Here is a 25,660-nt window from a genome sequence, read left to right on the forward strand (position 1 = left end):
TTGATGAGTGTTTGTAAGGTTTTAAACCTAGAATTAAAAGCATCTACCGCCATTAGTCTTTGATATTCATATAATATTAAGGCAACAGGAGGAGGTTTTTCTTTTCATGAGACTCAATCTATACTAGCTGGCAGGCTGTGAAGCCACAAAAATCAAGATAATTCATGGTGTGTTGCTGGTTGAATATGAATTAGCTTAATATGCATGCATTATCAAAACAACAACTCAATTGACCCCTGTGAGGCATGTAGAAACTGACAGCAGCAAAGTATAAACTGGTGCCCCCGCTCTTTCACTGTGGTCGCTAAATCATAAAAATGCAGGTAAACAGATTAATTAAATAGATAAAGTTAGAAAATGAAGGTCATACTTCAGAGGCGTAGTAGAGGAGCATGACAAAGACGGTTAAAGGAGAGCTATTCACTAATGAAAAAGGTGCCATCTGCAATATTTTTACGTAAACAACCTGTCGACGTGATACAAAAATGAAACAGTGCAAAAGTCAAGAGGATGCAGCCTCTGTAGCCTCTTCACATGTCACCGTGTCTGATTGGTTATGAGATCGGCTTGACGGCTTTATGGCGCCAACTGAACTGTTTTCAGATTTCAGATGCACAACTTGCATAAATGTACTTCAATCCTATTAACTTCACAGTTCGGAAATTCGCTTATTTGCCCTTGAATTAAGTGTGGCTACCACTCTATAACCACTTGGTAAATGGTGTTAATTCCTGGCTTAATGAGCAGTGCAGCCATGTCAGACTGTATGATTGATGCAAAGACTTAGACAAGAAGATCGATACAACTCTCTTACTCATTAAATATTACAGTGAGAAGACAGTTAGCTTAGTATGAAGACAGGCAGCACGGGGAAACAGCTAACCTGGCAAAGCAACAAATCCTCCGCTATTAAACAATGAAAGCTAACAATGCTGACAAGCCCATGATGCAATGCTTTTTATAAATGCAAAATTAATACTGTACAATTTTCCACCTGTCAGTGATGATGCAAATGACATGTTTCAATATTTTCTTCAGTGTCCAAAGTTACACAGTGAGTGAGTCACAGTGCAAAGAGTATCTGCTAATGGACGTGATTCATTACAACTTTCAGTAATTAAGCTTCGCCAAAAGAGAAGAAAAAAGCAACATCCATGGCAACGTCACACCTCCTGTTTTGATTGTCCAGTGCATGATGTGCACTGGGGTAACAAAAGAAAGTACATAAATCAGGATGATTAAAACTTAAGGAGTGACAAAGTCCATAAATATTAGCTTTTTGTGTGAGTTTCTTTCCCCTATCCTACAGAAAGTCTCATCAACCGGGTCCGTATATCCCCAGAACATTTATTCTCCTCTATCCCTTCACACAAGCAAAAAATCATTAATATATTTGAGTTGCATACGTTTTCTTTCCTTCATAAAAATGTCCTAGAACATGTATAATACAGGACCATTCACATGCAAATAAGGGGCATTTCTGAATATCAAGGAGATAACAACGTACAGCATGTAATGTACCCGAAAAAAGAAAAACCATAGCAGCGGTGAAGCAAAGGTTCATGTGCCATAACTTTTTCACAAGCAAGAATAGATGTGTTAATAAGTTTATAAGCATTTGCCTTGAGAAAAAAAGAAATGGAGGCTAAATATACAATAGTAAGATAATACAAGCAGCACCTTCAAACTAAATAGTGTGTAACTGCATGTCTTATCTTTTACGTGTCACATATACTTAGATCACATATTTTTCTGGTAATGTTACTGTAAAGAACAGATATGCATGAGCTTTGGAATTGATTATGGATTGTAGCGACATATCTTAACAGTAAAGGTCACAGTTAATGCGTAGCTATAACAGTAACATCTTGTGTGCCTTCTACCTGGCTGACATTGACATTTTTTCTGTCATGTGTGCTGTTTAATCTGTGCTGAATGATGACAGTGTTGCCACAGTTGCTTGTACAGTGCCGTGTGTTTCCTCTCTCCGGGCTGCGCAGCTCAAATCAAATCATTTGGTCTGATCCTGTGGAATGAAATGGAGTTAGAGAAGGTCAGCCCGTGGCGCTGTGTTTCTCACTCCGCTCTAATGTAATAAGAGCACAGTGAGAGAGGCATGGATTAGACTGTAATCCACCTGAATCTCTCTCTCCCTCCCGCTCTGATTTGTTTGCACCAGCCCTCTCTCTGTCTCCGACTCATCTGGTCCCCCATCTCTCTCCAAAACTCAATCAATCAAGCTCCTTCTCCCTTTCAACCTCACTAGGTTATTGGGATTCAGCTACTCTCTTTTTCAACACAGCTCTCTGTTACTCATCTGCCCTCTATATTCATTAACATTGTCAGTCAGTCTTTGGCTGGGAATACGCTTTTTGATCAATTCCAATGTTTTGATCACTTTCAACCATGGTTCTTTTTACATTCAGCCTAAATTACTCTGACTGGAAACCCCCACATAAATCTTGCTCTTTGAGGTGTGATTTTTCAAATTTAGTTCATTTTTGTATTGGTAGAACATGCAGCATTAGGCTGGAACAGATACTTTGCACTGTAGGTGTCACAAGCTGAACTTCTGTTGCAACCTCGTAGAATCTCCATAAAATCTGGTTTGAACGACCCTGTCTCTGGAAGCAGGATTGTTGCTGTCGTACAACAGCCCATACAAAAACATTTTAGTGGGGCGACGAGATTTATTCAACAAAGTAATCCAAAGGAGGGATGCAGATTGTAAGTAATTCCTTTAATCGATAGTCGGCTGACTTAACAATTGATTATCAATTGATCAATGATAACATATGAAATATGTTGAACATTTTTCCATTAGCCAGCTGTTTTCACCATGGACATAATCTATGTTTGATGTAAAATTAGAGTCGGCTACATTAGGAGATAAAAGAGCAGATAAAGTAAATGTTACTTGATTTTTAAATGAAATAACACAAAATAATGACTTTGTTTTAATTAAAGGGCTCCCATCTGTCACCTTTCAACAACTGGCAACAAAATCCAGCCAATACTGAGGCAACTAAATGGCTAAAATAAAACAATATCAGTTTGTGTCAAATGTCTTTTTTTAAATTTTTTAAATGAACAAATGATTTGTATTTTAATTAAATACATTTTCAAATAACCAGTATTTGTGTTTTGTTTGGAAATATGTGAAGTATCTGTTATTGTAAGATACTCTTTGATGTATTTGTGCCCGTCTCTAAATTATTAATCATTAACATCCCTAATCCATATAACTCGTTATTCAGCTTCATAAGACTGCTGATGTTTGTCTGTGTCAAACTAAACCCAGTGATTTCACTCAAGTATTTTAAGTGAAGAAATGTCAAGACATGCTGATTGCAGAGCATGGACCTATTTGTAATTTTCTGTAAGAAATAAGTTGATGGCCCTTCAACTGTAGTACAGAAGTGTTGATTCTACTCACTGTTTCTTGTCGTTTATCACTTTGGTCCAGACTAAAATATCTCAACATTTATGACATGGATTGGCACAAACATTTATGGTTCCCAGAGGATGAATCTTGAAAGTGACTTCACTATGACCATCACCATCTTCAAGTTTTAACTTGCTCAGCAATTTTATGATCAAATATCTGCAAACTAATGACACTCTCATCATCCTCAGCTGTACTTTTTATTTGGTGCTAATTTGCAAATCCCATTATTATACCTGAATAATATCAGCATGTTATCCACATTGTTAGCAAAATAACCAAAATGAATCCCCCTTCTTAGCCTGCCATCCCTCTCCATCCCCCTCAAGATCACTGATAGGCAGCCAGCTGTAATAGGAAAATAAAATTGTTTATATGGCACTGAATGATAATGCATTTTTGAAATTATGAATGAAAATGAAATCACCTACTATACAACTAGGGCTATACAACAGCTACTATTACAATTAAACTTTCTTCAGTACTTCTGGCATTTTTTGTCAGACTGATTCATCATAATTCATCATACATGACTTGCCTTTTGTCATATAAATGTGATTTGCTGCCGTAAATGGAGGTGTGTAATGCATATTCCCAACTAGAAGAGCTCATACCTCCACCAAGGCCCAGTAGTCCCCTGTAATGAAACCAAGCCTAACCCAGCGTCAAATAAAACATATTTAAATCCACTAGATCAAATTGTACTCACTCATAGATACCATCCGCTTAAATATGCCTGACAAACTAACCAACAAACCGACACGAACAAATAAATAACTCCTTGGCGGAGCTAATAACTACATTATTTGAATAAACGGGAAAATCACTTAGGCAAATTTAAAGGGGACTGAACCAAGTGTCATGTTGTCGACAGCGGTCAATCCAAATGTGACATGATTATGTCTGAGTCCAATATTTGATGTCAACTCAGGACCTCTTGAATATATTACTCCATAAATGTCATTAATCCAACAGAACCATATCAATCACAGCAGAGCTGAGTAGCTGAGATGTGATGTGATTATCAATAAAAGCTGATTGATATTGTCATTATCATTAACAAACCTTCATCATGGTTCTGACCTTACTTTGTGCAGAAAACATTGAAAAAGTGTTAATTAACACTTAAAGCTAAATTGTTCTTTCTTAAATCTCACTGACCCCCCTGAGGGAGAGACTCTGACAGCTTTCCACTCCCAACTTCCAGCATCGTGTCCCATCCTTTTTGTCGCATTTCTCTGTGTCTGTTGGGGAATGAAACAGTCAATCCATTCACTTCTTCCTCCTCCTCTTACCCTCCGCATGCCAAGACAGAGACAGCTGTTATCATGTTCCATCAGTGGTATCAAGGCTGAACACAGTGAGCAGAAAGTAGATTTCATTATTTAAACAGTCCTTGGGGAGGGTCAGGAATGTGATGGTGGCGACAGCAGTGAAACTTATGGGAATTGTGCCGGTGTGTGTGTGTGTGTGTGTGGGTGGGTGGGTGTGTGTGCAGATAGAGGCAGAGTGATGCAGAGACACGATGTCATTGTGAGGCAATGTGTCATGAAATTATGCAAATGTCAGAAAAGAACGGGGTTTCCTCAATCAGATCTCTTGAAACTGGAATGTCATTTGTGTTTGGGAGCATGTACCACCATGTATACATTTAAAAAATCATACATGTATGTATGAAGAATAAGTATACACTGTGTACCGTTCAATTGAATATTTATCTGTTGTTATAAAGATTCATTGTAGAATTTTTTGCGTCCAATATAGTGAATTTGCCTCGTCCCCTTTAGCAAAATAAAATTACTTTAGCCACTGCAGAGACTGTCATCTGATCCAATTTAGAGTGATGAAATAAGCCTACTTGATATTGAGCCTGATCCTGGATAAAAAAACAACCCTGGCATTTCACTCAAAATACACCAGGGAATTTGAGCAAGTCCGGACGGGATTTAGCACTAATACCCTCTGGACAGGGCCAGTGATTTTCTCTGAATATTAGACCTCTCTCAGGACAGCACTAGTTTTACCAGAGGGCAATGTAATGTTTAACTGAAGTGCAGCAGTGATTCTAGTCCCATGTGGATACGTTTTATCTGAGAATTATACAGATCCTATGGGAATAATGATCTCCAGGCATGTCCCCTGTCTGTTCCAGTATGTTGTAGGCCGGCTATGTGATGCATAAATGTATGCTATGATGTGAGCAACTACATTTTTACTATACAATCTGCAGAGAAGAACTCTACAGTGTCCCCTCAAGCTACTGCATAACTTATTTCCTATGCCTGAAACAGTATTTGAAAGTCTTTTTTTTTTTCACTCTTTAAAGTTTGTCCTTAGAAATATTGATCTCAAAAAGAACTAGAGTGGTACTTTGTAGAGACCATAACTCCGCCAAGTCAGAACAGTTGAAAAACCTTTCATTCAGTCAAGACCAGTGCAACATCAAACTCGATAGCCTTGTATGACTAGATTTTAAAGCATCCATGACAGCTTAACCATAATTTTACCTCACCAAATCTAGGATCCGCATCAAATTTCAAGGTCAGCTTGGTGGTTTTTGTCAAACTCTCCTGACAAACCAACCAACAAACCAAACAAAAAAACAGACACAGGTGAAAAAAATGACCTCCGTGGTGAAGGAGACGAGTCTACAGTCACACCAGCTGCTCTGAAAGACATTGCAACCAACTGAACACCCCTCTTCTATGATGGCTGCTAAAAATAAGAAAAATGTAAAGGGTGCTGTGTCGAACCAGAGTTTGGTTTGTCCATTCTGGGCTCCATGGCTGTGCAACACAGTGGACTCGGTGGAATAGGGACCTGCTCCCTCTGTAGATATAAAAACTCATTCAGGCAATGAACATGATGATTATTAGTTTCAGGTGATTATACACTTAAGAAAAAAAAATATTAGGAATATTTATTTCCCTTTTATAATATCTATAATGTTGTGAACCAGAGTTTCCATCCCCACAGTCATGTTGCTAATGCACGGGTAAAGACACACCGTCATAGATCTAAAATGGCATAAAAATCAGGAGTCTTAGCTGGCCTCCTTTTGCTCCAGTTTCACAAAGCTGATACTAATAAGATGATACTGCAGGTAGAATTCCATGCCCCAAATACAGGATATATATTCAAAACGGTGTAGCATGGAGTATTGGCTATAAATGGTAGCATAAAGCAAAATACTTTAGTTGTCAGAGGGAACTACAAAGCATAGCGAAACACCAGTCTGTACACCTATCCAAACAAACAATCCTCAAAATCCACCCATGTGAAATTCATGCGTGCATGTGTGCAACTCTAACTCCTGTCTGTTCAAAACTGCGAGGACACACATCTATTCCCAGAATGTCTCGCATCATTGACAAACACACTCCATTACCCCTGTGTACATGTCTGAGCTAAAGACAGTGACAGGAATGAAAACTCAGAGTAGATGCTCTCACGTGTGAATATGCATGCCTACCTCCTCCTTTCCACACAAACACACACGCACACACACACACACACCTGTCACACTCACACAGAACAAATGTTCAACCTGCGAAACTGAAATTCAGCTTCTCCTGACAGGTATGCCTTGTATTCCACTGATTCTGCGCTGATACACCACAGTGTTAAACCCCATGTAGAAACATCTCTCTTGGTGAATCTCAGTCTTCCTTTCTTGCACTTGTATACATGTATCAGCGTGCGTGATTCCCTATTCGGTACATGAGGAGGGATTATTCTTGTTTGTATGAGTTTGGCCTTGTCATGTGTGTGCTGGGTCGAGGCAGACGGCCCCCGCGTGCCAAGCTCTGGATGTTCCGTGTCACTCCTCGCTGACATGCTGACATTTACCGCGCCGCCGCCGTCTTTGTGCTGCTCTCATCACCGTGACAGCGGACTTACAGATCGCCAAAAATCCCAGAGCAGTATCAATTTGCTCAGCCAGCTCACGGTGAATGGGGGATAAGACGCACTCAAGGCGGACACACAAACGCATGCGCAGATTTCCAGAGAAAATGCAGTGGAGTGTGCAAGCATGGGGCGAAAACGCACACACACACTGCTGGAGTGAGCAAAAGATCCAACACCCAAATTGGCTGGTGTGATAATACCCTCAGAGGGAAATGATTGAAAATTACTGAGAGTGACATTGGTGCAGACTGGCCCATGATTTAAATCCCTGTGATTATATTATCTCGTCCAAAAGAAAGATGAATTTCAAGCCTGTATTTATGACAACATGGCCGCCATGAAGACGCATTGACATGCATGAAGCATTTCTCATTATCTTCTTCAATATTGATCAGGCATCAAAAGAGCGTCCAACGAGCACGCAGCTAAGACTTCATCCACTGTCCATCATCTGCTGTAGGCAGAGAGAATAATGCATTATTAATCTCTTCTTGATAGATGGGCTGTTGTTGTCATAAATAGTTTTGGGAGCCCCATGACTAACTCCAATAAATCAATGTTCAAACTTTTGTTATGAATATTAATTTAGATGTTTTCTTTTGGGATTATAGGATGTGTTTCCAGTGCTATACATTTAGCCATATGCTACAGATTTGGGATGAATTTGACATCAGTTTTAGTACCAAGCTGTATTTCAAAGCTTTCCTGTCACTACATTCATGCATGCCCACAGTGGCTGGCCATGACTGTATTTTTCATTTACTTTGGTATTTTTTGTGGTTTTATTTTTTTGTGCCAGCCACCTGCAAGAGGCAATCACAGCTTTTATAACACAACCTCGGCTGTCTTTTTCTTAGCTTAGAGTTCAATGGATTGAAGAAAAATATCTTCGGGCACTGAAATAGTAGTATTTTCTGTTGCTTTTTTTGTACTTTATTGATTTTTGCAGAGATATTTACCTTCCCACCAGTTCACAGTTATAGCTATTGCCAAATTTACTTGAGGAGGTTATTTCTAGGATAAATATATATGTGCGTACACATTTTTTTTTAAAAATACATTGTACCGCAGTTATGTTAATGAGTATTTACAAGCTCTCTCGTGCTTATGGCACTGTTTAATTCAGGAAGACATTTTGAAACATGAGATGATGTCAGGATGCATAATTATGTTTTAATTAAAGAGCAAATTAAAACCCTGTTTCAGCTCAAACACGCCCCCTTCATTTACATAAATGCATTCAAACCTGGACAGACGCTATCTTAATGTAATATCTCAATGCTCAGACAGGCTTCAGCAGGTGCTGAGGCGGTGGAGAGTGACAGAATAAGCGATGTGAACAGGGGAAGGAAATGTGTAAATTTGTCAACAACACTGTTGTACTCCATAAACTACCAGCTTAAAGGGATAGAGACAGTATTTCTACCACTGCTCAGTTGCTTACTATCAATTTTTCTATAGTCCATACGGTCCACACTGCTGACAGTTGACTGCTGCATTCATATGTCAGGTGGGGGGGTTTCATATCCTGTGAACACATTTTTTAAATGGTGTTTTCAGGATAGATTAGGTTCATACTGTTATTTAAAGGGACACTGTGACGTTTTTGAACACTAGAGAGACAAAGCAGCAGTGGTCAAGCCAGCTACAGAGTGAATGAGGAGAGAGAGTGCGGCGGTAGCCGGAACAAAGCAGTGAATCAGAAAAATGAGCACAAAAGCTAAAAAACAATTATTAGGGAAGGTGTCCCGTTGCTGGATTTTGTGTGAATTCAGTCAAAGCGTGCACATCCTGTCCGCCGACAGATCTGCAGCTGTCAGTCACAGAGAAGAGGCACATAAGGGGTTTATTTGTGGCAACATAATCATGCAGAAATCTATGTCACATCACGTGGGACAAACTTTTTGGAATAGCTTAGAAAAAATTGAATTTTGACTCTAAAACGTTCACACTTTGACCAAAATTAATTTTGTGGATTTGAATACATAAGGGGCACTACTGGAAAGCTACAGGATGATATAAAAACCTCAAAAACACACACACAAAAAAAAAAAAATGGGTCGGCACTTGAAATTGTATTCACAAAAGCTGTGTTGAGCACACACTAAAGTCGACCCACTCACACATGTGCACACATTTATGTATAAGGATAAAAGACTACTCTATCCTGCAGCCGATTTTCTGCTATTCCATTGACTGACAATCAGCCGCTGTAACAAAAAAACACAGCAATGCACCAACAAAAGCATGGAAGAAGATGGCTGCTGGCAAACATGGATGTAAAAGATGCAGGATTCGAACTTTTCAAACTTAAGAAATGTTTTATGGGTGGGGAAATGCATTCAAGATGTAAGACAGTGTTTTTGGTGAGGAACAACTAAAAGTAACTTATGTTTGTTTGTTGTCCCTTCATATCAATTGGAAATAGACAACCAACATCATTAATTAATATAGTTTTTGAATATATTACATAATTGTTATATATACATTGCAGCGATTATGTCCTTAAATGGGCAATTAGCACTTGACTTTATCTCATTGAGTGATTTTATCTCTGTCTGTAGTAGCATTGAGTGGCACAGGCCCTATGGCTCAGCTACATCCATGGCCCTTCCCAGAACAGCTGACAGCATCTATTCTGCAGTTAATGTGGCGTACTGAGGAGCTGCAGTAAAGATAATGTAAGGGTTGTAAAAAGTGCTACCGCTAATTAGCTCGCTGGCAGAGATGCACCAGGTGAGCGGAGCTGGTTGGAGATGGAGGACAGACAGGCAGAACGATGGAGGAGATTTTAAAAGTGGAGAGAAGAGTAATGAGCTGTGGGCAGGTTGAAAAGACTCTGAAGGTTAAAAGTGTCGTGTGGCCCTTTGTCAAAGTATCAGAAGAGTGGAGTATAGAAAAAATGCATCTACTGCACAAATATTGATCAGCTCTGATACAGTGTGACACTGATACTTTAATGACTTCCTTATAGTGCTCCATCAAACTGGCAAGAGTCTGTCTCTCTGGTGAGGCCTGTCGCGCTTTAAAATGGTGTGGAAGAATTGTGAGCGGTTAATGGAAATGCATTATTTAAAGCAGGCCCCATACATCTGCTGCTCTCAATTATCCAGTGGTACCTGTGGGACCTATATATGTGTGTTTGTATCTATTTTCATTCAAAGTTGCTTTCATCTTTGACATACACTGAAACAATGTCATCTAAGCTTGATTCACACATCAACCTGGCCCATGTGTTCCACCTCATACACAAAAGGAGGTCAGTGTGTTAAATGTATACAGATTTTCCAGACTGGAGATAGAACATAAAGTGAAAACGTAATATATATATAGGTCATATTCCATGGTGATTTGAACTAATGTTGCTGTACATTACAGAAATAAAACTGGTCCAATGAGCCATCCTGTGTTGTAAGGACTTAATGGTATACTCAAGGCTGAAAGCTTGAAATCTCATCCTTGATGTGATCATACTGTGAATGTGGAGTAACTTTAACCTCTAGTTCATTGCAAAATAACTTTTAACACACTTTCAGTTTTTACAAAGGATAGAGCACTTTGGTAGATATGAGCAGCCAGAGAGAAACTGCTTACCAATCCAACTCCAAAGCCCAGATCCACTTGGTTTATTAGTGATTCTGTCAGTGCTACATTAGTTAACATTATGGTATATAGGGACTAACCTCAATATTTAAATTATTCATTTAGACAAATTGTATCCATGTGTCTGGAATAGATATTTTGTATGCAAACTAAGCACTTTTCAAGGCCCTGGTCTGCAATGGTAATCAACCTTAGTCTGAAGTGGAGCAGCAGCATGAGAGGTGACACAGTGGAAAATGTGACCCCTGATCTATCAAGAGAAAGTGTTTTAATCACAAATCAGTTAAAAGCTGTAAGGGAAAAAGGCCCTCTTTGTGTTGCCACATTTAATCACTTTTCACTCACAGTGACTGTGCTTTGAATAGCAGGAGAGTATAGTCTGACTTCCATGTCCCACGGGCCTTCATGGAACGATCCAGCTAGGTTCCACTGCCAAGGATCAGAAGAAAGAAAGCAGACAGGAAAGAGAGTGATAGATGACTAATTTGGGAGTGAAGTGGAAACAAGAGAACACAGCGAGCTTTGACGCATGTAGATCAGTGTGAAATGGCAGCCCTAACAAGTATTCATTGTGATTCTATGCTACATTCAAAATGCATTAAAAAAGGTTTGGCAACCTGTTTTCACAGAATGATGCAGTTACTGGTGACAGATGTGTCTCAGTGTGTCTGTACTGTGGTGCTGTGGTGACCAAGTCTGTTTCGATATTCCTCTTTTAAATGTGTGGTTCCAGGACAGATAGCAGCGTATCAAACTGGACCACTGACATCCTGAAATACACCTGGAACCGATCAAAACTCTCCTTGCTTTTGTCTTGCATATGAAAAAAAAAAAATGACTTGGTTTTGAAAGGCCTTTAGGGAAGGCTATCCTTTCAGCATTTTATTAAGTTGTAAGTATTTGGTTTTATTTACCTCAAGACGATTTCGGGCTGTGTTTGTGGCGACCGTACCAGATATATGCTTAAACCTTACCAGATCATAAGCGCAGTGTTTTCACAACATCAAATAGAAAACCAAACCTAAAGAAACGTGAAGAAATCTTTATTTTGCCGGCGACAAAATGCCAAGCCAGTGACTGCAGTTCAAGACTGTTTTAATATTTGTTAGTGTGATACCACTGCATATTTTTGAGGAGACCTCGAGTCAATTTCTAGCCGTGTTTGTGGTCACCAAAACATGTATTTTAAGCCAAAACATGATCTTTTTCTGTTTTCTGTTTTTTTCTGTTCTACCTGTCTAATCAAACCTAAAGAAACAAAGTAAAGTTTCAACATGTCCTTGGTTTGCAGAGATTTACGTTGCCAAAATGTGTTCCGCCGACTGGGTTGAAAATGTATTGGTAAAGCAGAAAATATGTATGTGATAGTCGTAAACACTGTTCTGTTGACCAGGACATTGAGCTCATAAATACTCTAGTCCAGCTACCTACAATGAATGTGTCCTTTGTTAGCATACCTGCTTAAATAAGGGATAGAAATATGACTTCTTAATATGATACATTGCAGTATATCTCCAGCAAGGTCAGGAGGAAAAAGTGGTATGAAGGGCAAATGAAGGAATGGAGAACTGCAGCACCATGGACAAATGGCATGGATGACAGACACTTAATAAGAAGCTGAATTTGAGAAATGACGGCGGGCGAACGACAGGAATAAATGAGAGAGAGAATGAGAGGAATAAATGATAGCAGGGATAGAGCTGTTCTCCTGCTCATATTGGCCAGCCAATCACTGAGTGTGTTCAGCCTGTGCAGGTTGTTGGGGTGGAAGGCAGCAATGACAACACAAACTGGAGAATAGAGAGCGCAGGGACACACACACTTGCACACACACACACACACACACACACACACACATACCCCTACATTTTTACTTAGAAGAGGAGACAGGTGTAGGAACAGCAAGAGGCCAAATCAGCCGAGCTGTTATCAATGTTTCCACCTTGATCGCTCCCTCCTTCTCTCTCTTTACAGCACACACACACACACACACACACACACACACACACACACACACACACACACACACACACACACACACACACACACAGCAGTGGAAAAACAAGTGTAGATGGAGAGAAATTGAGTCTATGGGGCATTTTTTGTGATGTGTATTGTTGCTCCTGTAATCTCTTACCTTTCGTTCTCACCTGCTCCATCGCTTCCACCCACACACACACATTTTTGGCAGAGGCTGCCCTACCTTCACACTCCTAGGTCCCTGGCCCAATTTGAACAGTATCAGTGAGCGATGGTGGCCCACTGGTGCCAAAAGACCTGGGTGGAAAAAGTCAAGTCATTTTTCACAACTTGCCGTAAAGCAAACTTCTCTCCAATGAGAGTTTGGAAAAAAAAATTGCCTCAAAGCATTTTTTATTCTGTGTTTGGAGAAAAACAAAAATGTCTTTGACTTTAACTGAAATGCACTGAGAAAGCATCCAAAGGTTTTACTAGAGAACTCAACTTTAGATGAATCTAAAATGTCAGCATGGGCCTGGACTCTCATTTGAAGAAGATCTTTAAATGGCTTGGCTTGTGGCCAATGTAATTTGACAACAAGAGCGTTTCAGCCATCCTATTAAAAGGGTGCACAGCAGATTTCACAAAGTAGGATCATTCTGATCAAGTCTGAGAAAATAGCTCTGATGACCTCCCCCCCAAGCCAATTTGGTTTCAATCGTTGTACTATAAAACAGAAATGTTCGAGAAGGTGTAGACATTGTAAGGCTTTGTGAGGGAGAAATCATCTCCCTACTGTAGCTGCCATCAGGATATGTCATCCATCACATCTGTCTTTCTGTTTCAACTCACTGCCATGAATGTAAAGTCTTCTCCCTCTGAAGTTCTCTCAGGAATAAGAACAGAATATTCTTCCGTGAATCGTCTTAAGGGACGTCCCACAGACGACCAAACAAAATTTTCTCTGCGGCTATTCTCAGACGTACTGTACACGCCTTGCCTCACTGTATTCTCTCCCTCCTCCCTGTTCCCTATTTCCTCTCCTCCCCTCCTCGATTTTCTCCTCCCGTCTTCCCCCCTGAAGGTAAACACTGCCAGCAGCGGTAGTAGAAGTGTCACCTGAGGCCATCCTCTTCCACGATCGCAGCAGCCGCTCCACAGCGAGCTCATCCATCCCGCACTCTCTCTGCGCCATCAGGCTAATGCACTCATTACCACAGAATCCACTATAAAGGATAGGTTCCTGTCTCATAGGCACTGTGGCTGCATGAGCTCTTAAACAGGGTGATGCAACTGATGGCAATTTACGTATAAAATAAACAAGAGATATGGGTGTGGTGTTGAGGCAGCATCAGTATCGTGATCTTGTTTCTCTTTTTGAATCCCCTAATATAACAGAGCAAAAACAAGATTAGCAGACATTATGTGCTTTGGTCAGCAGAGACATGATGCCTCTATGGTTGTATAACGAGTGTATATTTAGTAATTGTAAAGTATTCTCTGCTAACCCCATTTTCTGTATGATTTACAAAAATCAAAACATAACTCAGCATCCATCTCTGCCTCTGATTTCAGTGCTGAATGCACAAAACAAACCCTGATGCCTTTGTTTTGGCCTTGGTCCAGGTTTTGTTGAATCATGAGCAGAGAGGAGCAGGCTGAGTGGAGCCATATCCATTGTGTGGTTGGAGCCGAGCCTGTAGCACTCAGTGGTGATGATGGTGAACAGCTGGGCTCGGCTGCCGAAGCCGCCGGCATGCGATGAGATGATCGATAGCTTAATGGCAGGATTTCAGCCTGTGTTTGGGCAGTGTGGCACTACATAATGTGGAGCAGGGATAATTATTTCATCTCAGAGATCTGGAACTGCGACTTTTTTAATTTTCCAGTGGGCCCTGTGGAGGGCAGTGGGTGATGCTTCGTGGTAAGAATTGAAATGCATAATATTACGTGGAGCGTTTAGGGATCTTTTTAAAATGAATGGATTTATTACCATGCCTACTAATCCTTGGACTGGCCATTCTCTGGATGAGGTCTTTGTCATGCTGTTAACACAAACCTTTGATACCATCTGATTGAGTCTTCACGTTCAACTGAAGAGATTCACTTGCCCTCATTGTCTTTATCATAAAAGGTTATATCTCAAAGGGGATTAAAAATGTGGTGCCCAGGGTAAAATCTTCTTTTTTTTGCCGTGCCACCAGACAGAGCGGCTTCGATCCTCAGGCAGTCATCCTCAGCACTATGCCATAATTTTTATTTTTTTTTATTTTAAGACTCATAAGACCTGGATGGAAGTTGACATCCGACCAGGTGGCATTAAGAACCTATAGAATTATAATAATGATACAGATCATCTCTTGTTCTTATGCTGCTCTTATAGAGGCATCAGTATTAAATAAAGACTGTTTCGTAAACAGTTCAAAGTCCCATTAAGTACTTTTAACCAAGTGTTTATTATTGTAACTGTGACAACTAGGGTTGGGCAGATGAACGATGCCATAGACTACTAATCCCTGACCATTGTAACATTGTGATTCAAAAGGCTCCACACCAGAGAGCATAATTAAGTGGTGTGTCCTCTCAGAGTTGCCGTAGGGTAAGAGTTGCCGTTGTTTGTGTTATGTGGGGGGAGGAAATGAAAAGAAGCATGTTGCTGCTCAGTGCACTAACATTACGTCTCCATGTCTCGTTTATTATTTTCTTATTAAACCAGCTCAGTAAGACGAACCCAAGACACTCGGTTAAATTTGTGGCAGCAGTGTTTCTTTTCCCACAGGCCGCTGTTTCTCTCAGTCATATACACAGTTTTCTTAGCTTAGCTTCCGTGACTAGACAGCCAACGTTGTTTTATGCATATGAAGCTGAACAAGGCTAAGTTACAGACATTTGGTGCCTCTGCAGGGTGAGACAGTTGGAGATTCATGTCAGAGCAACGGTGGGAAACAGCAGCGGCTACGGTGGTGAGCTAATACGCAACTGCTGCCTTACGACAACACTGAGGGGACACGCTGCCTCAAATTCATAAATAACGGATTTGTGAAAATGGTAGTATCATAAACACTTTTGTTCTTAATAACACATAATAATGTTAATAAGCATTGTATAAAAACGTATAAGGGCCTTATTACTTATCAACTAATGCCTGTTGAAAGAACATCAATATGAAGCAATAACCAAAGTATATTTCACAGGCTTCTCATAATCCATATATTAGCATCACTAGATTATATAACGTAGCTATGACATTCATGAAATTGTGGGCCCATTGAAAAACTCTATATGATATTGGGATAAACAAATAAAGATGACAGGACGTGCTGTAATTGCTGACAAAAAAACAAATCATTTGAGTTTATTCCATATAGTGTTATCAGGTCTTTTTTTCATTTATTTTTCAACCAAAGGAATATGGACTAGGTTGTATTTCTTCAATGAAAAGAAAAAGCCTCTCAATCAGATACATCAATACACAAAATCTGTATATCCTGCTGTGCTTTTGCTGTTATATTTGTTCTGCTCTGTTGACCTAAGATCTAATGAACCCTATCCATGGTCAAAGAGAGTGTCAGCGAGGCGCTGGTCTTTCTTTCATCGTGTAGCTCAGCTGGCGGAAAGCGTCCTCAGGGGCATTAATGGGGGTCATAAACTCTGATACGGATATTTAAACACATTGAACTCTAACTGGCCTTGCTCAGACAAGGACACATGCTCTCCCCTGAGGCCATTTCCATGAACAGAATTAGAAAACAGAAACTATTGATTCCTCTCTGTGTTTAATGCAATTGCTTTGATCGTGTTTTATTAATGTTTAACAGTTCTTTTCCCCTCTTGGTTTATTTCTTTCCCTGATCTTGTTTGGAAGCCAAAACAAAGAAACTGTCATATTTTCATTTTAGTTCTGTGTGTGACAAAGAGGAAAGAGTTGTGTCAGTGTGCTTGTATTTTTGGAGGGCTAAGGGAGAGAGTTATCAGGATCAGACTGAAAGTATAATTGTACTAAATCTAAATGTAATCCAGCAACAATGTGCAAAATAATGAAGGGAAAAATATGTAATCCAGGATTAGATTTACTGTAAATGGCCTAAATCCAGTCATTGTGCACTGTGGACTTTTCAGTGGTGACAGACAACAACAATGTGGCCTTATAGTATTAGAAATTACATAGAAATATCCGACAGAGGCCTATAAAGACTCCACAAAGAAGGCTATAAATAGTGAGAATAAGCTGCGACTGTGTTAAAATGTGAAAATAATTCAATCCCAGAAGTCTTATGTAATTTCCTCACAAAGAACCCTTTATGGACGCAGTTTAAAATGTCAGTCTTGTCCGACATGCTCTGAAATTAACAAGAAATTGAAAGTCAGTCGTTTTGGCACAAATACACACAGTCCATATGTCAGTGTTGTGAAATTTGATTCTTTCTGGTTGTCACCGGCTGAAAAGCTTGAGTCAATTGTTTCTGAGTAGACATAACCATCAAGTAGCCGACTGATTAAATGAGGTGTTTGCATTTATTGTAATGTTTTAGCCGTAGCTGCATTGAATGCCAGTTTGTTATTGATAGTTTGATGCTTGCACAGCACTGCGTTGGCTCTGTTCCAAGTCGAGGCTGAAGTAATTGACACATCGCCCGCTGGGGTTTGTGATTAACTTTATTGACATATAGGGGGAGGTGGGTGTATGGCGTAGCGCGCAGTTGGCAGAGCTAACAGGCCTTTCAAGCTGCTAAGACAAAATAGCATTGATGTTTTCAGGACTCAGAGTACTGCTGTCCAGTGAAACGCCTGGAGAGAAGAGATTTAGAGGCATGGGCATGTTGATTCAGTCTGAAAACTGCTGCCAGTATTGTTCCTCTGCATCACAGTTACTCTAATTCACCTCACGTTATGATGTTACCCACTGTTACCAACATATCACACACTTTCTGAGGAAAAGCAAGTGTGGAAACAAGATAAATAATCTGCACAGCAGGCTATTGCTTTCCTGTGTTAAAGGGGGAACCAAGATCAGTTTTGTCAAAGGCAGTACTGCTTCGCCTCTGGGTAGTAGTCCCTGATGCCTGGGAAAATTACCCCTGATGATGTCACCTGGGTTATCTCCACTTGGAAAACAAATTTATGACAGCAAACCTAACAAAGAAACACTAATGGCTTTTTGGAACTACACAAATATCCAGGACTTAAAGTCACAGTGAAACATCAGCTTAAGTGTCCAACTTTTGCAATGTGACTGTATTTCTGAGTACAACTGAATATTTGGAATGGGCTTAATTACGAGAAGGACTTATTTGATTGAATCGCTCAACAGCTCCATGTGGCTTAGCAAATACAGCACAATGTGGAGCTGTAGAGCAGAGGTTCCCAACCAAGGATTGGTTGGTAGACAGTAGTATAAAGCCTTTTGTGGCTCCAGAGGAAGCTGCAATCTGCCTCCAGTGATGTCACTCAGTGGCTTGCATTGTTGGTAATGTAGGCGGCACGGTTTGAAAAGGAAGAAGAATGCATGGAATTAAAAAGGTGATATCTCTGGTTCTGCTGTATCAATTCTCAACATTTGTTTTAAACCTTCAGCAGTGTTAAAGGAGTGAACTGCTTTTCAAAACCATTGCAATGGTCTGCCTGTGTGCCTACATTGGTATTTTTGTTAATTGTGATTGTGTAACGTAATGTCATGACGTCATCTCGAGTAGGGCTGCACAACATGGTCAAAAAGTGATATTGCGATTGTTTTGAAAGATATTGCGATTGCGATATATTTCATGATAATTAGCAATGATTCAATTTTACATCACAATTTCCTTGTCATTGAAAAACTAGTAAAATCATGATGATGTGGCATCTCTCCCGGTCTCTGCCAAACATGTTTTATTACATCTGGAGAGCAAGCTTTTTTGGCCGGAGCATCAAAACACTGTTTTGTGACACATTTTACCTTTATAAAATAATTGCAGTTCTTGTGATTTGGATATTGCACTTAGTCATATTGCGATTTCATTTATTTTGCGATTACTTGTGCAGCCCTAATCTCGAGCTTGCAAAGTGACAAGGCGGAAGACAGAAGCCTTAGTTTGCAAATTACAACAAGAATGAATGGTAAATGTACTTGGGCTGTACTTATATAGCACCTTTCTAGTCTTAGCTACCACTCAAAGTCAGCCTTCACCCATTCCCACACACATTCATACACTGGTGACAGAGGCTACCATGCAAGGTGCCACCTGCTCATCAGGAGCGATAACCATTCATGTGCATGCATACACCAATGGAAGAGCCACCGGGAGAGATTTGGGGTTCAGTATCTTGCCCAAGGATAGTTTGACATGTTGACTACAGGAGCCAGGAATTAAACCACCAACCTTGCGATTGGTGGGCGACTGCTCTGCCTCCAGAGCCTCAGCCGCCCAGAATGAATGCTCTGGCTGTTATGGTTTTTATTTTGGATCAATTTAAACAGCAAACACTGATCTCCTGTGGCCAGTTGAGGAAGTCAGTTTTCAAAGAGTTAAAAGGAAACAGACCCAAAAAAAAAAAACAGTGCAACAAATTAGGGGGACAAGCAATGAATGATCCAATACATGCTATGGATTGTGGAAAATTACTGTTTTAAATCCCCCGTGAGCTGTTTGCAGGAAGCCAATAATTTCTAGCAGCACCCCTGAGCCCACCTAATGCTTTCTTGAAATGAGAGTTTGATTGACAGGATCAGGCCTCCACCCTTCACTCTGACACCACTCTCACATACACACACAGAGGGTGGGTGTTCACTCTGTTAAAAGGCAGCAGGATGCCATTAACTGTGTGAGAGGAGCCTTTAATGTAATTAACAGCAAGGAGACCGGAAGGGGATGGCAGCCACACGTCCACCTCCCCCCACCCCCCACCCCCCTCCATGCAACAGTCACACACAACGACACACTCCCTCCCCGCACTAACCCCCTGTTGAGAAAGTGTGTCTTTAATTAAAAATCCCCCAGCCGACACACACACACACACACGCACTGGTACACAAACACCACTTCAGGTTTCACGCACTCCAGTCAGAACATGCAGGCTTGATTAGTATTAATCCTTATCTCCGGAATGGACAGCTTCTCAATTGTGTTTTTTCCGCGGCTGGCTAATTTCATGAAGAGCATAATTACAGCATTTTCAATTTCGGCCCTCTGCAGAGTTACAAGGCTGACAGTCTATCTCTGCACTGCAGCTGAGAGGGTTGCGTGTGTGTGAGAGCCAGTGTGTATCCATGTATCCCCGAGTGCTTACGGTGGTGTGATTGTGTTTTTCTGACTAAAACGAGGGGGAGAATTAGCGGGTTATGCGGGTGACTAATACAAGAGATAATTTCATGCCAAATCCAAATTGGAAAAACAGCTGAAATCATGACAACTGTGTAAACCACATAGTAGGCAGCAACTTTTGTGCAAACAAGGTTGATTTGCCAGAAATGGCAAGTGAAAATATTAAGATAATGTGGGTGCAAATATTACAGTGCCAGCAAACGGATGCCTGGTCCAGAATGTGTTCAGTAACAGTGTGATATCCAGTAATCTGATTTACTTGCTGTCTATGTGCTGTGTGTTCCAACAGTAGGAGGATGAAAGGCATGTCAGCTCTGATTAAAGCTGCCGACTGGCACAGTTTGAGTAAATGTGAGTGCGTGTGTGTGTTCGTGCCTGTGCTTTGGTCACTCTCCAGTAGGGAGATCGGAGCTGCCCTAAGGCAGTGGCCATCGTCCCATCCTTCCTTTCATCTCCCCTCATATCTGTCTCTGCCTCTTCTTCCTCTGAGCAGTGCGACTGTTTCCTGCCTGATATCTCCCCTCTTACTTCTCACTCAAATGCTCAGTAAACAGCTGCCATGCATATCTATGCACTTATGTGCGAGAGCGCCTTTTCAGCAAAAGCAGCTTGTGTGTATATTCGGATGCAGGCAGCTCATCAGCGATGCTCTGTCAGCTTTGATAATAACTTGGGGCCCCGAGGCGCTGTGGCCCCTGATACTTTGTCACACTCCTTCAGCTCTGCAAACACAGGCCACCGTTGCCAGTAAAGCGTCTCTGCCTTCACTGATAATGAGCTCTGTGTCCTCAAAGATAGTCCGCTGTGGACGGGTGCCAGATTCCCTTGAGGTGTTGAGCACGGCACGACTTCTGACACCAACAGGACAGCAGCTTAGGTCCTGAGCACACAATCCCGCTGACTAATAGACAGTCATTAATTTAGACTTGATTAAATGAAAATGTAATGATGCCCAAAGGGAGAGTTAGTAATCACAGCGGCAGAGAAGAAGGCAGAGGAAAGAATGAGACAAATAGAGGGTGTCTAAAAAGTCAAGTAAGTTCGTATCAAAGTTTTACTGCACAAGTCTGTAAAGTATAGAGATTAAACATGTTTTTAGACATCCTATATGGAGTACTGAAGATCTTAAAAACAATTCATTCTGCCAAATTACCAAACACTGATGATAACCCAGCAAACAGACTAATAAAGTAATAGCAATGCGGCATCCATATCCATTAGTTTGCATCCATTAGTTTTAAATGGCACCCCTTCAAGAAGACAGAGTTCCTTCTGACCATAAATCTACCTCTTAAAAGCCTAATGTGACGCGGAGACACATATTTAGCTAACAGTTTAGCGCAGTAATTAGCGTTTGCGAGCTCTCTGCCAAGTGCCAGCCGCCCAACATCTGTTCCTCCGCTGCCGCCGGGCCCCGGCGCTCCCACCCTCGTCCCTCCCTCCTCCACCAGCCGTCTTTGCCTCTCAGCGGGTGGCGGAACACTTCAATCAGGTCTGGAGTGAAGTGATAGGCGAATGTATGAAAAGGGGAAAAAAAGTGACAGGTCTGGTGTCCCCCAGAACTGTCTGAGTGTTCGTTTGAGTCTTATAAGAAGGAGGTCCTCCTCCTGCGGTCACCTTGACCCGTCTCCCCGCACACCCCCACCGGCTACAATTAAATCAGGAGGAGCATGTCGGGCCACCCAGCCTCAGCTGTGGGCGTGTGCCATCAGCATATCCTCAGCATATTCTCCCTGATGGGAAGCTTCTGCACTTGCCTGTGTATATTGGATTTATTTCTCGCTCCAGCGGTGATGGATTTTCCATTTGCCTGTTTTGTACGGTGGTGCACCATTGAGAGAAGCAGCACATCAAGACTGTTGCATCTTCTGTCACTCCCCGTCGCACACCGTTTGCTCAATGCCATTTTAGGATTTCGCTCTCTCCCCGGCAGGCCATGCTTCTCCATATTGTGGGGGCCATTTAACTCTGATAAGTCATTGTTCAGGCAATGCAGAGGGGGAGTCTTTACAGCATGCAGACAGTGTCGACAACCCCCTCCCTATTCCCTCATTTTCTGTTCTCCTTTTCCCTTTTTCTACTCTTTCTTTATCATTTTGCCTGTAGCGCCTCTGTGGGCAAATTGTCGTCTCAGAGCCCCTGCCCCAACAGGAAGGGAGGGCGAGGGTGGGGTGGAGGGGATTATGACAGAAACAGGATGAAAGGGGAGAGAAAGTGGAAGGTGGGAGGAAATAAAGTTGCTCTTATCAGAACTTGCCAGGAGCAATGTGCACACAAAGCTGTTCGGGAATCCAATTTAGTCTTTGCTGTTAGTTTAAGTGATATCAGTGCAATTAGCTGTCACAGGTCAGAGTGTGAGCAGGGCGCGTTAAGTGATTTCCTGAAATCCCACCGGTGGAAGCATGAGGGGACATCAAGTCGCTGAGAAAAAAAAAAAGAAAGGAGGAAAAAACTTCCCTCGCCTACTCCACAAATGGACCGCTTCTTCATACATCCTGCTAATAAATGTCAGCCGCCTCTTGGCTCTTTTGTTTTGCTCTTGTCAGCTGCTCACTCTGGATTTAAATGGATTTTCTTCCTCTATATCTCTCCACAAGGGTGACTTTGAGGCGTCGTAGTTTTATTTGAGCCTCGTGTAACTCAATTGTGCTGTATGTTGTTTTTTGGTGAGCTACAGAGAATGTCTACATGTTGGGAGGGCGGGGGAACAGCAGGAATGTCCTTGGTTCCATTTCACAAGAGCAATTACACTGAGGGTGCATTAGTGGGAAGTTGATCTATTTATAAACCTCCAGTGTAAGTTTCTGCTACTGTTTTCTGCCTAGACCGTGCCTTTTTTTCAATAGTACACACCAACCCGGTCTCTTCAATCCGCAGATAAATAACAGGACTTTAGGCTTTGAAATTGCGTCCAAGACAGATGTCAGAGTCTGACTTTGCATGCAGATTTGCAAATCTTTTCCCATTAACTCCCAACTCGTCAAATATGCTAACTTGGCCATTAGCCTTAAGCCTCAAACTATGATGCGCTGCTTACTCCTCTAGTGTCAGAAGGGCTCTGCCGTCAAGTCATTATACACATGCAACATCTGGTTAGACTTTCAAAAAAAAGCTTGCTGAAAGTTTGATTAGGTTTAGGCACAAAATCTACTTGGTAAGGTTTAGGAAAAGATCATACTTTGGGTTAGATTGACAAGATTTAACAAGTCACGTCACAGTACTTCAAGATGTGATGCTAGTGGGGAAACAAAGGGGTCAAACTGAGAAGCGTAAGACCACAGACCAGGCTGCTGTATCTGATGTGTTGGGAGTGAGAACAGGCTGGGTGTGGACAACAAATGCTGCCAATCTGCCAGGTGATGTAGTATAAAGAGCAAGAAAGTCTAAGCAGTGTGGAAGTCGGGGTTGATGGTGATGGTGTCCCGCGTGAAAGTAAAAGTTTAAACTTAATGTCTTTAATTTACTTCATGTACCTGTACGTAACTTAATGTACTTATTTTAACCCAAGCCATAATCTTTTCCTTAACCTAAGTAGTTTTGTTGCCTAAACCTAACCTAACTGCAACTGTTTCACAACGTTAACCACCTGTTTATTTTTGTTACCATGAGGACGATGGATCTGCTCTCAGAAGTTAATGGGTTGGCAAATCACCTGCGCGCAAAATTAAACTTTGACTTATGTACTGCTGTGTTACTGTAAAGTCGTGTTGTACGCAGATTGATGAGACCGAGTCGTCACATACGTTAATCTAATATAGGGAAAGGAAGGAAAATTACCCAAGGTGACTGAACAGGAGGAAAACTCTGTGGAAGCAGGTTTATGCCAGCCCAGCTCTCCTGCAGCATACAAGCTTGTGAATGGAATCAGTTCTGAAGCTTCCCTTGACTAAGCAGTATTCCAGAGGTGATAGATCTTTACAACTTAAAGTTGTTAGTTCAACTTTTAGGACTGCCAGGGAACATTACTAAGAGAGGAGGTGTTGAGGAACAAGCTCTTCTCTTTTTGGAGTTTGGACATGTGCTGTATCTTTGGTATGCTTGCAGGAGAGTGTCTCCCTCACTGACACAGTCTTAGTACTGTCACTGAAATCAAGAGGAGATTACAAGGAAATCATGTGCAAGCTAACCAGTGCCTCTGTATTACATGCACCTGAACACTGCATGACCGTTTAAAAGAGGGCAGACACTATGGGAGGCATCAGCCAAAAGGTCTGAGATTCTGCATTAAAAAAAGATTAACACAAAGACGAGGCAGTTTGTTGATTCAAGGGTGAGAGCAGTCATTAATTCAATATATTCCCCGAGCAAGTTACCAACACACACAGCCTAACAAACACTTAAATATTATAATTTATAAAAAATTATAAAAGCTGCCTTAATGGGACACACTACAGGTTAAAAGGCTTTTTTATCAATAGATATAACCATGAAATTTCCCCTGCTGATAATAACATTAAGAAAATTATATTTTGTATTATGAGTTTCTCAGGTGTTATGTTTAAATATGCAAATGAGGCATTATCTAGTTTGAAATGCGCTTATTCACATGAATTTAAAAAAAAGAAGTCTGACCTTTGTAATAGGAATGTTGAACCTGGCTTTATCCAGTTTGCTGACATGTTAGGGTCAGAGGTCTCTTTATTTCCTTTTATCACTTTTTTTATTATAAGAACTTTATTTATAAATGAGAAAATACTCTCTATAGCCATGAAAAATACATTTTCATCATGTTTTTTGGGGAAAATGTGAATAAATCAGGCTATAAATGCTATATAAACATTTTAAGACATTTTCCTTGTATTAGACTGCAAGCAGACATGTGATGGAAGCAAAATAGCCCAAAATCTCAAAACACTGTGGCTTTTGTTTCATAGACCTACTGTCATTCTACACACACACTCGCATTTATTCGCCACCTGTATTCCACCTGACTGACTGTGATTAACACCAACGTCCTCCCTCCTCCCCCTCTCTCTCCCTCCCCTCTCTCCCTCCCTTCTTCCTGGTCTCTAGGGGAGATCTGTGCGTTCAACATCCATGGGCTGGAAGCTCCGTTCGAAGCAGTGGTGCTGAACGGTACGTCTGGCGAGGGTCAGCTAAGGGCCCGCGGCCTGGTGGACTGCGAGCTGCAGAAGGAATACACCTTCATCATTCAGGCTCATGACTGTGGCTCCGGCCCCGGGGGCACGGAGGGCAAAAAGTCCCACAAGTGAGTAAGACAGACAGCAGCAACAACAACAGAGGCTTTGTTCTGAAGTCTGACAGAATACACAAGTGAATGCACAGTACATATTGTACGTATAAGCAAAAATTCACACAACCATTGCAAAGAATGGGATTTTTTTGGTTTGACTTTATGCTTTGTATGTAGGCCTGGCTCGCTCGTACAAAGTCACTGCAAAGGAAATAGCACTCAGGACAAGGGAACAGACAATTACTTAAA

General features: G+C 41.2%; 1 protein-coding gene across 1 annotated transcript in view; it reads left to right on the forward strand.

The window, feature by feature from the left end:
- The window catches only part of LOC141020305 (calsyntenin-2-like), a 250,036-nt gene that overhangs the window by 123,983 nt on the left and 100,393 nt on the right, over positions 1-25,660 (forward strand). The window contains exon 3 of the mRNA XM_073495380.1: positions 25,231-25,426. Coding sequence (XP_073351481.1) covers positions 25,231-25,426 — 196 coding nt within the window. The remainder of the gene's footprint in view (positions 1-25,230; positions 25,427-25,660) is intronic.

The sequence above is a fragment of the Pagrus major genome, chromosome 2, assembly GCF_040436345.1.
Source record: "Pagrus major chromosome 2, Pma_NU_1.0".
Taxonomy (NCBI): Eukaryota; Metazoa; Chordata; class Actinopteri; order Spariformes; family Sparidae; genus Pagrus; species Pagrus major.